The sequence below is a fragment of the Pseudopodoces humilis genome, chromosome 13 (assembly GCF_049639895.1).
Source record: "Pseudopodoces humilis isolate 2021_Gansu_Grassland_sample_001 chromosome 13, ASM4963989v1, whole genome shotgun sequence".
NCBI lineage: Eukaryota > Metazoa > Chordata > Aves > Passeriformes > Paridae > Pseudopodoces > Pseudopodoces humilis.
The window spans coordinates 15,322,079-15,334,996 of NC_142212.1; the positions used below are offsets into that span (position 1 = coordinate 15,322,079).

Genomic DNA, 12,918 nt, shown 5'->3' on the forward strand with positions numbered 1-12,918 from the left:
ATAAAATAATTTCATTTTCTGAGCATCTTTTAGCCTTACACACTGGGTGACAAGCAAGCTGTCTGTCCCACAGCAGTTCACTCTGTTAAGTAATCAAACCACTCCTGTCTGCCCCAAACCAACCTGATCCTCATGTTTTTCCAGGCTATGAAATGTGCTACAATTCCCTGCACAAACCTTCCCTGCACATGTCCCTCAGCCAGACTCAGAGCTGGCCCGAGTCCATGTGCAATGACAGGCATCAGTCAACAAAGGAAGAAAGATATAAACCAAACTTCCTTAGACTTGCACAAGCCCATAGTGCATCTTTGTGTACCAGCAGCTCAAACCAGCAATCTTTTGGAGGTGTTCCTTGTGCTTGGTGACAAACATCTCATCAGGCATTTCACAGGGGACAGCAATAGCTGCTCTGCCCAGAGTTCCAGCACATAACCCCACAGGCTGCCCCTGCTCCCTCTTCCTTCCTCCTCCCGCTCCTTGCTGTTCCTCCTGGCCTCTGCCTGACCCCCACAGCTCCTCAGGGCTCCCTGCTCCTGCTTTCCAAGTCAGTCCTTTTGCTGAACTCTTTCCTTCCATGCTGTCTCCTCTGGGTTTTTTCACCACTCTCCTGTTATCTGCACCCAGCATTTCTAACATATCCTAATCACTTGGGACCACTACTTTTTCTCCTGTGCCCGTGTTGGAGGGATGTACCAGCAGTGGATGTACCACCAGGACAGCTCTCTCTGCTCCTTTCCACCACCTTCTCTCCCTTGTCAAAGCAGCATTACAGACTCATAATCCCTACAGCCTAAAAATCCCACTGGGCAAAGTCTCTGCTCCCATCACCCTTCCAGCTGCTCACATGATCTCACTGGGTTCTTCAGACAAACCAAACACTCAGGCAGCCAAGGACTCTTCTACCCACCATATCTGCTCCTCTGCCTTTTTTCTGGCAGTCATGGGAAGATCCCCTGACTCTGCACACACAGCAATTCTTACTGACTTCTCTCTCACTCCCACACTTCTGCTTCCCCATCTGGCTCCCCCTGTCCTTAAATCCTCCTCTGCCTTCTGTCCCATTTTACTTGCAGCTGCAACTTGGTCCCCTCCACATGGACCCAGTGACTCCCCTCAGCAACCATCAAATGCCATCTCTGTGATTTCAGATTTTTCTCCTCTAAGCACTCCCATCTCCACAGACCCTGCCATGGCTCATCCCACTCCCCGAGGAGTCTCTAATGAGAGCGTGACAACATCCCGCCTGCCAGGATCCATCCCAGCCATCTGCTATCCATCGAGGTACTTTTACTGCACCTCTGGCTGTGCCATCCCAGCATCACAGACAGCGGCATGGGGGGGTGCTGAGAACTTCAACAAAGGCAAGAGGTAATGATTAGAGACTCTTGATTTGTCACAAGCCATCAGAGACTCCTCTGACAGGGCTGATTTATATCACCCATTTCAAATGGAACAGGGACTTGTACGGAGCAATGTGAAAATCCTTGCGAAGGCCAAACAAGCCATAAACATTTGCAAGGCGCATGCTTGCCTTGGGTTTCTTTTTATCTCTTTAAGAGCCTGTGCCCCATGGTGCCTTTTATTGTCACTGCACATGGAACTGAGCCCAAAAGATCACTCTCAGAAAGAGTATCCCACAGAAACGAATCCTGTTTCAATCCTCTGTTGTAACAGGAAGTGGGGTGATTTTTCTCTCTGTTTATTGTTATTTTCTGCATCAATCAGTGCCTCGCTGAAGACTGCAAGGGGTCATTTTTGTTGTTTGCTTTTAGAAGTGAGGAATGGTTGTGCTGAATTTTATACATGAAAACAGCTTAAATTTCTCTCTGTGTCTGAACTGCAGTATGTGGTACTGTCTGTTCACCATTTAGAAAGGAAATAATTGCCTCATACCTGCTTAAAAACATCAGTGCTTAAAAACCACATTTGTGCTCTTGCAGTGAGCCTGCAAAACTGTTACAGCTCAGATTTTCTCTTGATTTTTGTCTTGTTCCAAGGTAAGGGAGGCTGCATAAAAAGGGACAGACCCAGCCCCACACAGGCACACAACAAAACTGGCTTGCAGAATTCAAGCCCAGGGATACTCACAGCTTGCTCAGGTTTTCCAGGCCTGTAAAGGCTCCATTGGTATCTTCTATTGTGCCTGAGATGTCGTTGTGGTCCAGTTCCCTGGGGGGAGGACAAGAGAGAGCTCAGAATCAGCGCCTTAGTCCCAGTGTCACTGTTACAAACAAGTGGAGGAAGCTGGAGAGTGCCACATGAGAGCTTCTCATTTTCTCCTGACAGTTATCAGAAAATGCAGAGTCCTGCAGCAAAGCAGCACCAGTCACTTCTCCTGCACTGACACGTGGTGGGATGGTGCGTTCCAGAAAGAGCTCTGGCTTGTTCCTAGCTAAAACCCTCCAAGACAGCTTCTTTTTACCAAGTAGGTTTCTGCCCTTTTCTAGTTCTGTGCATCCAAACAGAAGGAGAAAAATTAAAATGAAGTGCCAAAATTAAACTGAAAGAAACAGCTGTCCTTAAATGCTACTGCCATGAAATAAGATCACTTTGGGTATTCCAGTGTATGCATGTATTTGTCTATAGCTGAATCTTAGGAAGAAGATTTGGTGTATTTTCTACAAAGCTGCATTTTTTCTGGCAATGAACTTGAAAACTCAACAAAGGAAAGCGCCAGCATCACTGCACCAGCCTAACTCTGTATAATCATTTGAAAAAAAACCAAGAGAATTCCTTTTTCAGAGTTAGCTTCTTTTGGCTTTCAAATTGACCATCAATTACAAGAGTCAAAGAGGTCTGAAGAAAAACAAGCACACAGAACAAACACAGAGATCCACAAAAGCTGTTTAAACAGTCTGTTTAAAAATCCTTCCCTCCCAGCTTTTAAATCCAGCTAGCAATGAATACCCAGCAACACAGACAGAAATTCATCATTTCCAATGTTAAAGAAAAACTAAATAGGGCTTTGTTGGTTTTGTTACATCACTCTGATTTAAAACCTGGCAAAACACAACACCAAAGCAAACTTCACCATCCAGATAACCCCTGAGCCCTCAGGTACTCCTTTCGCACCTTTTGAAGATGATTATCTGAAGGTTTCCAGATAAAAAAATATTAAGACCAAAGAAAGAAAAACCAAGTCCCCCTGCATTTTCCAACACTCCAGATACAGGCATCACAGTGTGGCTTCTGAGCAGCACAAATACACAGTAACTCACAGGAAGGGAAAACACAGTTAAAAGAAAGCCACAGTTTCAATATGGAAATGGTTTTCCCGCAGCTGCCTCAGTCTTTGCTCCTTTCTCTACTTTAGGGTGAGCTAAAGATGTGAAGGGAGATGGCCAAAAGCCACAATTCCTGTTTCTCAGCTGGCTTAAGCCTGGGACCTGAATCTCACATCCCTGGCCTTAGCCAGCATCACTGTGGATGTCAGGGTGATCTCTGTGGGCTGCTCTATGCCAAAGGCATGGACAAAATCTCAGCATCCCCGTGGGGTGTGGGTGCACATAATGCTGTGGTGCCCAATGAGACAAGTCCAGGAGAATGCTTTGATCTGCTGGCATTTCCAGCACTATCCTAGTGAGACCAGGAGCAAATACATCCTCCTGGAGCTCAGCTTCTACATCTTCCTTACAGTTGCCAAGCCAAGGTCCCTTGTTCTGTTTGCTTTTTAAGGGAAAATCCCTTCTCAGACACTTCTCCTCTTCAGTTTCACCACGGGCTACTGGTCTTTGGAGCAGCAAACCCTTTCCCATGGCAGAGACTGACAAGTGGGAACAGCCTGTAGGAGCTCTGACACACACTTTTATTAATTGACTGCCACACATTGTGTTTTCTTGAAAAAGGGAAAGAAAATGGTATTGCTTGTTCATCCAGTGGCAACTCAAAGGTTTAGTGTTAGAAAGGAGGAATAAAAACCTTTTTAACAAATGAGTGAAAATAGAGAGAGGGAGAAAAAAAAAAAAAGAGTGGGGTATTTTGGCCCAGCTCTCTTTGTATTCCAACTCCTCTCCCAGCCCCTGTTGCCAATTTCCTATTCTTTCTGGCTGGCTGAGCTTGAATGCTCGAAGCCTTGTTAATCATTGTGCTCAGAGGTCTCCGGGCCTGACCTCTATTTGAATAGCTCCACATTTCAGCAGTTTCACACCCACCAAAGGCTCCCCAACAATAGCCCATAATTAAAGCATGCTCAGCTCTTTTTCACCAGGTGCAGGACCCAATAGGCCTTTCTCTTTATTAAATTAGAGCTCGCTCACACACTCCCTCTCTGCCTCCCCCCTCTGCCCTGGACATAAAAGAGGCTCCACATTCAGTGCAGAGCAAAGAGAAGGACCAGCTTCCCTTCCCCTCCATTTTTCTTTGGAAACCTTTAGTTCCGGTCTTGACAGCTGCCTCAGAGAGGTCCCTTTCTGAATGCCCAGTGGCTGAAAGGCTTTGGCTTAAGTTTAAAAAAAGCAAACAAAACCCAAACTCACTTTCCAGTCACTTCCTTCACTATGAACTTCAATAAAGAAAAGAGTAAGATGCAAAATGTACTGTAAAGGCAGGAGATTTTTCTGTTCCCATTTCCTTTTAATGACCCAGGCCACAATGGGCTTCTGAAGAGGCATAAAAGTATCAAAGTGTGATTTTTTTTTTTTCTTTTGAAGGAAGAACTAAATCAGTTTGCTGAACCCAACCAGCCTGGGAACATGTCTGGTGCTGTCACAAGGACTGTGAGAATTTTGTGGTGTGCCAGATGAAGGTGCTGAGCCTGCAGCTCCCAGAGAGAGGAGAACAGCCAGCAGCCCTGCAGGTTCCAGTAAGGAGACAGAGACAACTCAGCAGCAGGAATGGAACTGGATTCCCCATCTTCTGATGTTCATAAGACAAGCCCAGATGGACTTCAGTCTAAAACAGCTCTCAACAGTGTATAATGGAACAATGCTACAACTGCATCCCACGGGGGTCACACTGATGTGTCTAATGGGCTCTACTGCTCCTGAAACCTTACAAGTTGGTATTTGGACCAGGCAAATTTGGACTATCACATTTCCAGGTATTATATTGCGTCAGTGGTTTTAAAATAAAAGTCTGTGGTAAATGGCCACAGCCAGCACTGGGTGAATCATTTTTGCAATTCAGTACTAGGGCTCGTGAAACTTTGCCCTTGGCAACTTTCTGGTGTTTCAGGATTTGCCATGAAAATCAGAGCACAGAATGTTTCATGGGCATTAAACAGAAAGACTTCTGGTTACTTGCATGGTACCTGCAAAAGCTTCTTATTTCTGTGCCTGGACTGAAGGCTGGGTGAAGTTTCGTGTTGTTACACTTCTGGTACAGTCAGATCCCAAGCCCAACCTCTACATTTCTTTGTTTTCCCATTGTTTTTTTTCTTGACATCATCTTAGCCTATATTTTTATATTTAATATTCAGTTAAAAAAACCAAAACCAAACAAAACCAACAACACAGAAGTGCTCAATAGCACATTTAAGAGGATATTCAAATTTCCAGTGTTGTCAGTGGAAGGAATCATTCCCTGCTCATTCTGAGTGCAGAATGACCCAAAAGAAACTAAGTTTTTCTAAGACTTGCAATTAAAGTCAATATGATAGCAAGAGAAATACTGCTATTAGCTGCAGGAATGAGACCTTAGGGATTTTTGGTCAGCTGAAGTGGCTTCAGGAACCTGAAACTGCCAGACATGGACACTAAAGAATCTTCAAACAGAACCACCTGCAGAACACAAACTTTGAAGGGAATATGGGTGGGGTCTGACAAAAGCTGAGAACAACTTACAGGACACGTAGGTTTTTGAGTCCCCTGAAAGCACCTTCTGCAATATGATTGATGGAATTGTGGCTCAGCCGTAGCACGTGCAGTCCCCCAAGGTCTGCCAGGCTTCCCTCATCCAGCCTTGTCAGGTTGTTGTAGGAGAGAATCCTGAGGGGAAAAAATGTAATAACAGCTCTTGTCAACCCACCTGGTATTTTCCAAACTCCCCTCTGCCAACCAGTGCTTGCCTCCCACAACCACTTGACAGGAGGTGATGTATGCATGGATAAGTAACAACTGGATTAGGAAATGAGATTGCAGCCTGCAGTTGTTGCCAGGAGACACCACCCATGGGGAAGCTGGGTGACACCAAGGGAGCAGGAGGCAGCTGGTACCCAGCTGTGGGGAAATTTTCTGTGCAGGATACAGTGAGAGGCTGCCCAGAAGTGACTGAACCCAACACACACACACACTGTCAGCTACGGCAGGGAGAGCTGCTCCTGCTCCCACGCAGCTGGGTGAGGGTCTGGGAGCACCACCCCTGTGTCCCACAGGTACAGGCAGAGCTCAGATGGCTGTGTTCAATCCTCACTGCCATCTGGACTCCCTCCCAGGCTCACAGGGAGAAGCAGCCCCTGTTCCCTGCGAGGTGCAGAGTGATGTCACACGGATGGATTTCGGAGTTCACACACGCTCTTGGCAGCGTCCAGGCTGCTGTGCTCAGGAGCTGTCTTATCATTCTGCACTTGTGCACAGCCAGCCCCAGGCTCTGGGTGTGGGTGCCTCTGCTCCACCCCAGTCCAGAGCCAAAAGCATTTCACCACAAGGCAATTGAATGCTTCCTTTCACGCACAGAAAGGAGGTGTCTGTTGTAAACCAGCCACCTTCCCTTCCTCCCACTCCCCTTTGTTAAGGAGCATAGTTTGCCTTAAATCCTCTCCACTTGCATGAGACTGTTGGAGGGCTGTTTTTTCCCTTAGTTTTCCATCTGTCTCTTCCCTTTGCCTGTATTATCTCTGGTCTGGGAGATTTTTTTTTTTAAGCACTGCTCCTGTTGCAGTTTGGAAGTTGGCAGGAAGGCAGCTGCTTTTCTCTCCCAGCAAGGTGCAAGATGGAGTTTTGACACAGGACAGGCCTTGGGAAGCTACCTCACACACTGTGCAACCACCTTCTATCCAGAATAAAGCCCTGCTCTGGAAGGCCAGCTTGGATTGCCAAATGAGGGACCTCTCAGAGTAGCAGCAGGCACCAGATTTTTGTAACCACCTTCTTAAGTGACCTGGGAGTACAGCTCACTTCAAAAGATGTAAGGGCTGCTCAACTTTTGAGAAAGTGACAGCTTTGAACAACCTTGAAATCCTCCACTGTACAGACAAGAAAAAAAAATTTCACTGAGTTCCAAACCTCCACATTCCTCTTCTAGTACTGCCTGTTAATGAGTCTGCTTAAAAATGTGTCTAGGGCTTGCATGACATTCACTGCAAAGCCAAAACCTAAGTCCAAACAGACATATACTCCAAAGTAATTTACTTGGCAAAGGTGCTATCTTTCAGCTAGTGGGCAGAGGGCAAGCTGTGGAAAAAATTCAGCAAAGATTAATGAGTTTGAAGGTATGGGACAACATATTTTCATTCCTAAAGAAGCTGCAGTGTTAGTTAGGAAGAACTGGCATCTGATCAAAATTATGTCCTCACCTGCTATTAAAGAATTTGGCTTTAAAAGAAAATTCTTTTTCAAAAGTAATCCTAAACCTGGCTGAGAAAATAAATAGTTCCTTTTGATTCCACATATAAGAGTTCCTGCCACAACTGGTGAAGGCATGTTGCCTCTGTTTGCATGGATGTCACCCCAAGATGGACAGACAGCAGCAGGACATGGAGGCTCTCAGTGGTGTCCCACATGGAAGATTTCAGGAGCCATGGCACCCGGTAGTGGCTTCTTCAGCATGCAGGGCTCTGCTTCCTGCCACAGGAGAGGCCAATTGGCAAAACATCAGATTTCACCCTCAGCTCAGCAGTGTGGATTATCTGGTTGAGAGAAGCCAAGAGATCTCTGCTGCTTCCTCGACCCTGGCATCCTCTCTACTAGTGAGAAATCACTGGAATGAATAAATGGCAACATTTGTCTGCACAGCCCTTCTAGCCTGGCAAGAAGTAGGAGATTTTGAGCTCCATGCCAAAATTGGTACAGAAAGGGGTTAACCAGAACCCTGTTGTGCAACTGGAGCTGCTGCTGCCAGCCTGCTCTGGACCAGGTACACCTAACATACTTCATTCCCACTACAGGTAAAAAGGGAAGGATCCAGCAGCCAAGCCACCATTTACCTCTGATGAAATCCTGTGCTCCCACTATGGGTTTTTCCATGATGTCCTAGCACCTGACTGGTGAATACAATCAGCCCTTTCTCATGCTCACAACAAGGCAAGAGCTTTCTTTCCTTGTCAGCTTTTACATCAGACCAGAGCCTTGGGGGTCACGTTTTGTCCCAGCAGCTGAATGAGAGATAACTCCTCCTTCAGATGACCAACTCCCTCATTAGAAAACTTTGAAATTCATTCCCTGTACAACCACAGTGTTTTCAGGTAACTGAAACCCAGAAGATTTAGCAACAGTGGAGGTGGGCAAGGATCTTTCAATCAGGAATGAAATATACACAATTAACAAAGCTCCTAAGTCAGTCTAGATGTATCTATGGCTTCCTTTCCTCACCCTTGAATTTCAGCACAGACATCTCCTACAGGTACTCTCTGGCTGTGGGAGTTTCAGTTTGGAGAACTGATGGCTCCCTGCAGCAGCCTTACCCTAAAGGCAGCACCTGAAAGAGCTTGTAGTACTTTGCAGGGATGTGCTAACACCCACAGGGTCGCCTTTCCCATCACTGACTGTGTCTCTGGCCTTACACTCCAGCACAATCCTGCCTGTCAGGCCAGGCACGCCCCAGTGGCTCACACCACCTCACACCACTGGGCATTTTCCAAATCTACCCCATCCTGCACCAGCATGACTCCTGCACCTGAGTTTCTGCAATTACTGCTTCTAAGGCAGCACAGCTCACTGTTAGAACTGCTTGTTGGGTGAGATCCTAATCCTTACCTGAGAAAAAGGACTCAGCATGACAAGCAACCTCCAACCTAAACCTTGAGGGTTTGCAAGACAGTGTCATGTAGAGAAGACAAGCTCAGCTCTCCCTGAAAGAGTTCTGACATCAGCCCTGCGAGCTGCAACCCAGGCTGAAATAAAGCTCAGCACAGGCACCAGATATTTGGTGCTGAGAGCAGAAAGCTCTCAGAGCTGTGCAGTGATCTGCACTTGGCTGTTCCAAGGATTCAACTGTGAGTGCCTTGGCAAGGCAGGTTCCCCTTTTTTTGATGCTTCAGATTTAAAGACCAGAGGCAGAGCACAGTTCCAGTTCTGATCTGCTGCCTTGAAGATCTCTCCATTAACACTGCCTTCATCTAGCAAAATATCATGTGAGGATCTACACATGAAGGAGCTGCAGCTGCCCACAGAACTGTGCCAGACGTGGGCAGTTCTGCAGCAATTTGAAAAATTAGGTAATTAAACAATCATGTGTGTATTTAACTAAAACCAAAAATAAAGTACTTCCTTGTGCCCCCAAAAAATAACCAACATCTGAACAAATAATTTGGGTTCAACGGAAGATCACAGGGCTAGCATGTTAATTCTAAAGATAAATAAATTACATGTGTCATGTCTACCCATCTCTGAATCCCACAGGCCAAAGGTTTCAGGACTCACAGCTGGGTGGGCAGATACCAACCTCTAGTGTGAGAGCAGAGTGAGGCCTCTGGCAGCAGGAAGCTGTTTTACCATACTGCTTTTTGGTGTATAGGAGAATCCCTAACAATGTTTAACACTTCCCTGCACCAAGCAGAATGAATTCCAGTTCCACTGACGACGTGTCAAGTTTTGCCAATGAAAAAAGTGAAGCTTCCCACAGTCCCACCGAGGGAATGGCACCTACATCTGTAAATACTGCAAGCACCCCTGTGAGTGTCTTCAAAAAGGCATTAAAGCAGTGCCACAGATCTGAAAGGCACCCTTGTGGAGCTGCCCTCAGCAGCAAGGCTTTCCTTCATTTGTCAGGCTGTATTCCCAGCTGGAAACCTCAGGAGAGCAAAGCCAATGTATTTACCTTTCAACAACTGAACCCTACAGGAAGGATAAACTGTAAACAGGAGAAACAAGGAGAACTACCTTTAAAAGACCAAATCTCTGCTGGTTGAAAGCACGATTGTTCTTTGTAAATACAGAGGATAAAGCAAAGCTTCCTTCAGGCTGTACAGTTATTATATGGCAAGTTACAAGTCTTGTAACTCGCTAGCTAAAAATGTTAGCAAGCCACAGCTCAGAAACTCTCCAGGTCTTCTGGCACTGTGCACCTTTTGTGGGTTCTAGCCTTTGTTTCTGGTGCAAATGTTTTAACCAGGTGCTCTGAAGGCCATAACATCATAAATAACAAGGGCATCACTCAGGAGCCTGCAGTTCCTGCTTTTCTACAAGTTGATACAGTGGGAGCTGTAAGCCTTGAGAAAATTCCTGACTCCCGTTTCCTGCCAACATTACACAACACAACAGAAACCAACTTACAGCTCATGCAGCTTCTGGCAGAAGCTCCAGCCATCGGGGTTGATGCGGGATATGGAGTTATTGCTGAGGTGAAGCTGGTGCAGAGAAGAAAGGCCATAGAGAGAGCCACTGTTCACTTCTGTCAGGCTGTTATATTCCAGGTGGCTGTGGAGAAAAACCAGAAGGAATTGACAGATCAGCAGCACTGGTCAAATGCTGAAAGAATTTCCAAAAAGGAACTGGTATTTTAGCCATTCCTCGACACTTTTCTACATAGCCATGTGGATACATGGGCATTTCTTACCAAACAAAGACAGAAATTCAAGCACAACACAAAGGAAGTGCCCAGGAGGAGATGTGACTGCAGAGAGAAACTCCACTGCAAGTAAACTGGGCTTAAAGCATCCCATTCAAGTTTGTATTTGCAGAGTCCCAGCTGTGTAACAGCAGCACCCAGAAACGTGCTGCCTTCATCACCTGGGACCTCACAAACACACCTGGAAGCCAAGTGTGTTGTTCAGGTATTTCTCTGCAATGAATAATCAGTTTATTCTCTGGTATGGAAAGAAAACATCACCAAGAATGGCCAGCTTGGTTTCTAGGTATCCCATGAAGTGGAATAATATTGTCTGCATCAATAGATAGAGTTTCCATCTATCACTCAAAATAAATTTGCAGAAGTCAAATATTTAAAGACCAATTGAGATAAATGCTGAATGCTCAAACTGTCAAACTTTCAAAGGAATAGTGCCACAGCTTAAAAAACAGTGCTGTTTTTATTGACTACCCGTTGAAGCAGTGAACTTTTATAAAATGTGAGCTAAAGAGAAGCTGCTGCAGCAGCTCTGGACATGCAGGACAAAGAAAGAAGCACAGGAGGTGCCACAGGTACCCACGAGTCTCTGCTAAAATACAGAGAAGGATGTGACAGCAGTTGAGGCTGTTTAAGGAAAAAGAGCCCATCTCTCCAACTTACAGAACTTGCATTTTGGCTAGACCCCAGAAGGCCCCATCAGTCAGTTTGCTGATGTTGTTGCGCTGGAGTTTCAGGACTTCCAAGCTGTCCAGACCCTGGAACGTCAGGCCTTCAATCAGGCGGATGCGATTTCGGTTCAGCTCCCTAAAATCACCAAGGCCATACAAAGTTTATTAAACCCCAGTCCTTTCTCACCAAGTCATCTGTGCAGCACACAATGGGGGCAGCAGTGCCAACAACCCTCTGTCAGTGCTTCCCAGGGGACAGCAGAGCACCGGAAACTTTCAATCCCAGAGCTGTCCAGGGAAGGCAGCTGGGTGCTGCCTTAAACAAACTCACCCCAGGACAGACTTTCACTACAGAGAAATAACAGAGTGCAGCAATTCCTCTTCATCCCTCCTCTCTCTGCATTTATTTTAAACCACTGATCCTTCTCATCAATTTTCACACTCCATTCTCCCTCAAGCACAGACACCATGTGAACCAGTACAGTCAAACATGGGCATTATTTCCCTTACAATCCATTGTTTTTACAGGACTTGTAATTGCCCAGTAAAAATGTGCTCTGAAACATGCAGGTGCCCCGAAAGTGTGGGCCCAAGAGGAAACTTTATGGCCAAGTCTGAAAGGAAAGCTTTCAGTTCCCCTGACAAATGCCTTTTTTTTTTTTTTTTCCCTACTATCAGAAACTAATAAAGAGTGAAAGAAGCTTTTTCCAATAACAATGTAGTCTTATATACAAAGGTTTCCAGCCTGGTTCACTAAATTCTTTTTAGTTTCCTGAGGTGGGGAAGGATCCATAAATTTTAGCAGTATCTTTTTTTCTGAATAGCAATATTAACATCACCACAGCACTCTTTGCCAGCCTATATCAGTCTTATGGATTGCTTCACCCAGACAAGCCAGCTGAAAATCCTGTTCTGTAAAGTACACCAAAAACTTCAACACAATGCACTAAAAGCTGAACCTAGAGCTTTAAAAACTGATACTTTTCCACACATATAAAGACTAAGCTAGAGGATAGTTCCCTATTCATTGTTTGTGCTGAGGAAAATGGTGGTTACAACATCTGAACTTGTTTTGGAAAAGATGAAGAAGCCATAGAGACTTTAAGCTTACTTTTCAACTGCCTAAAAAACAATGTTGAACTTGTACTCAAGTTGAGCATGATTAAAGTCAAGTAAGCAATAAAGATTTTGCAGGCCTGAAGTCCCTTGCTGCACTGCACTTCCTGGGCTATTAGTGAAACAGGCTTTGCCAGAAAAAGAACTGTACACAAATTCTACAACACACCAGTCTGGATAACTTGTAATTCATTCATGTTTATCTGTAGAGTTAAACAACCAGCTCTGAGGCTGTCATTAAGAGTACCGATTACTCCATCTCTCAGTGCAAACTGTGTTCCTAAACAGACGGAGTTGTTTTCATTATGGTTCTACACATGATGCAGTCAAACACAGTGAATTAGAAGCCTTCATTCAATGGACAGCAACTTCCAACTGAGAGGCACCAGACTTCTAGATGCATATGCTAATGTGTCCCCCTATCCCATCCAAACTGGCTATAAATTCTGCATGTATGCAGACACAAATGCAC

General features: G+C 45.4%; 1 protein-coding gene across 1 annotated transcript in view; it reads right to left on the bottom strand.

The window, feature by feature from the left end:
* Nucleotides 1-12,918, bottom strand: part of LRIG1 (leucine rich repeats and immunoglobulin like domains 1) — a 90,647-nt gene that overhangs the window by 18,821 nt on the left and 58,908 nt on the right. Inside the window, exons 6-9 of the mRNA XM_014251502.2 lie at nucleotides 11,323-11,466; nucleotides 10,368-10,511; nucleotides 5,781-5,924; nucleotides 2,089-2,169 (exon numbers count right to left, since the gene is read on the bottom strand). Coding sequence (XP_014106977.2) covers nucleotides 2,089-2,169; nucleotides 5,781-5,924; nucleotides 10,368-10,511; nucleotides 11,323-11,466 — 513 coding nt within the window. The remainder of the gene's footprint in view (nucleotides 1-2,088; nucleotides 2,170-5,780; nucleotides 5,925-10,367; nucleotides 10,512-11,322; nucleotides 11,467-12,918) is intronic.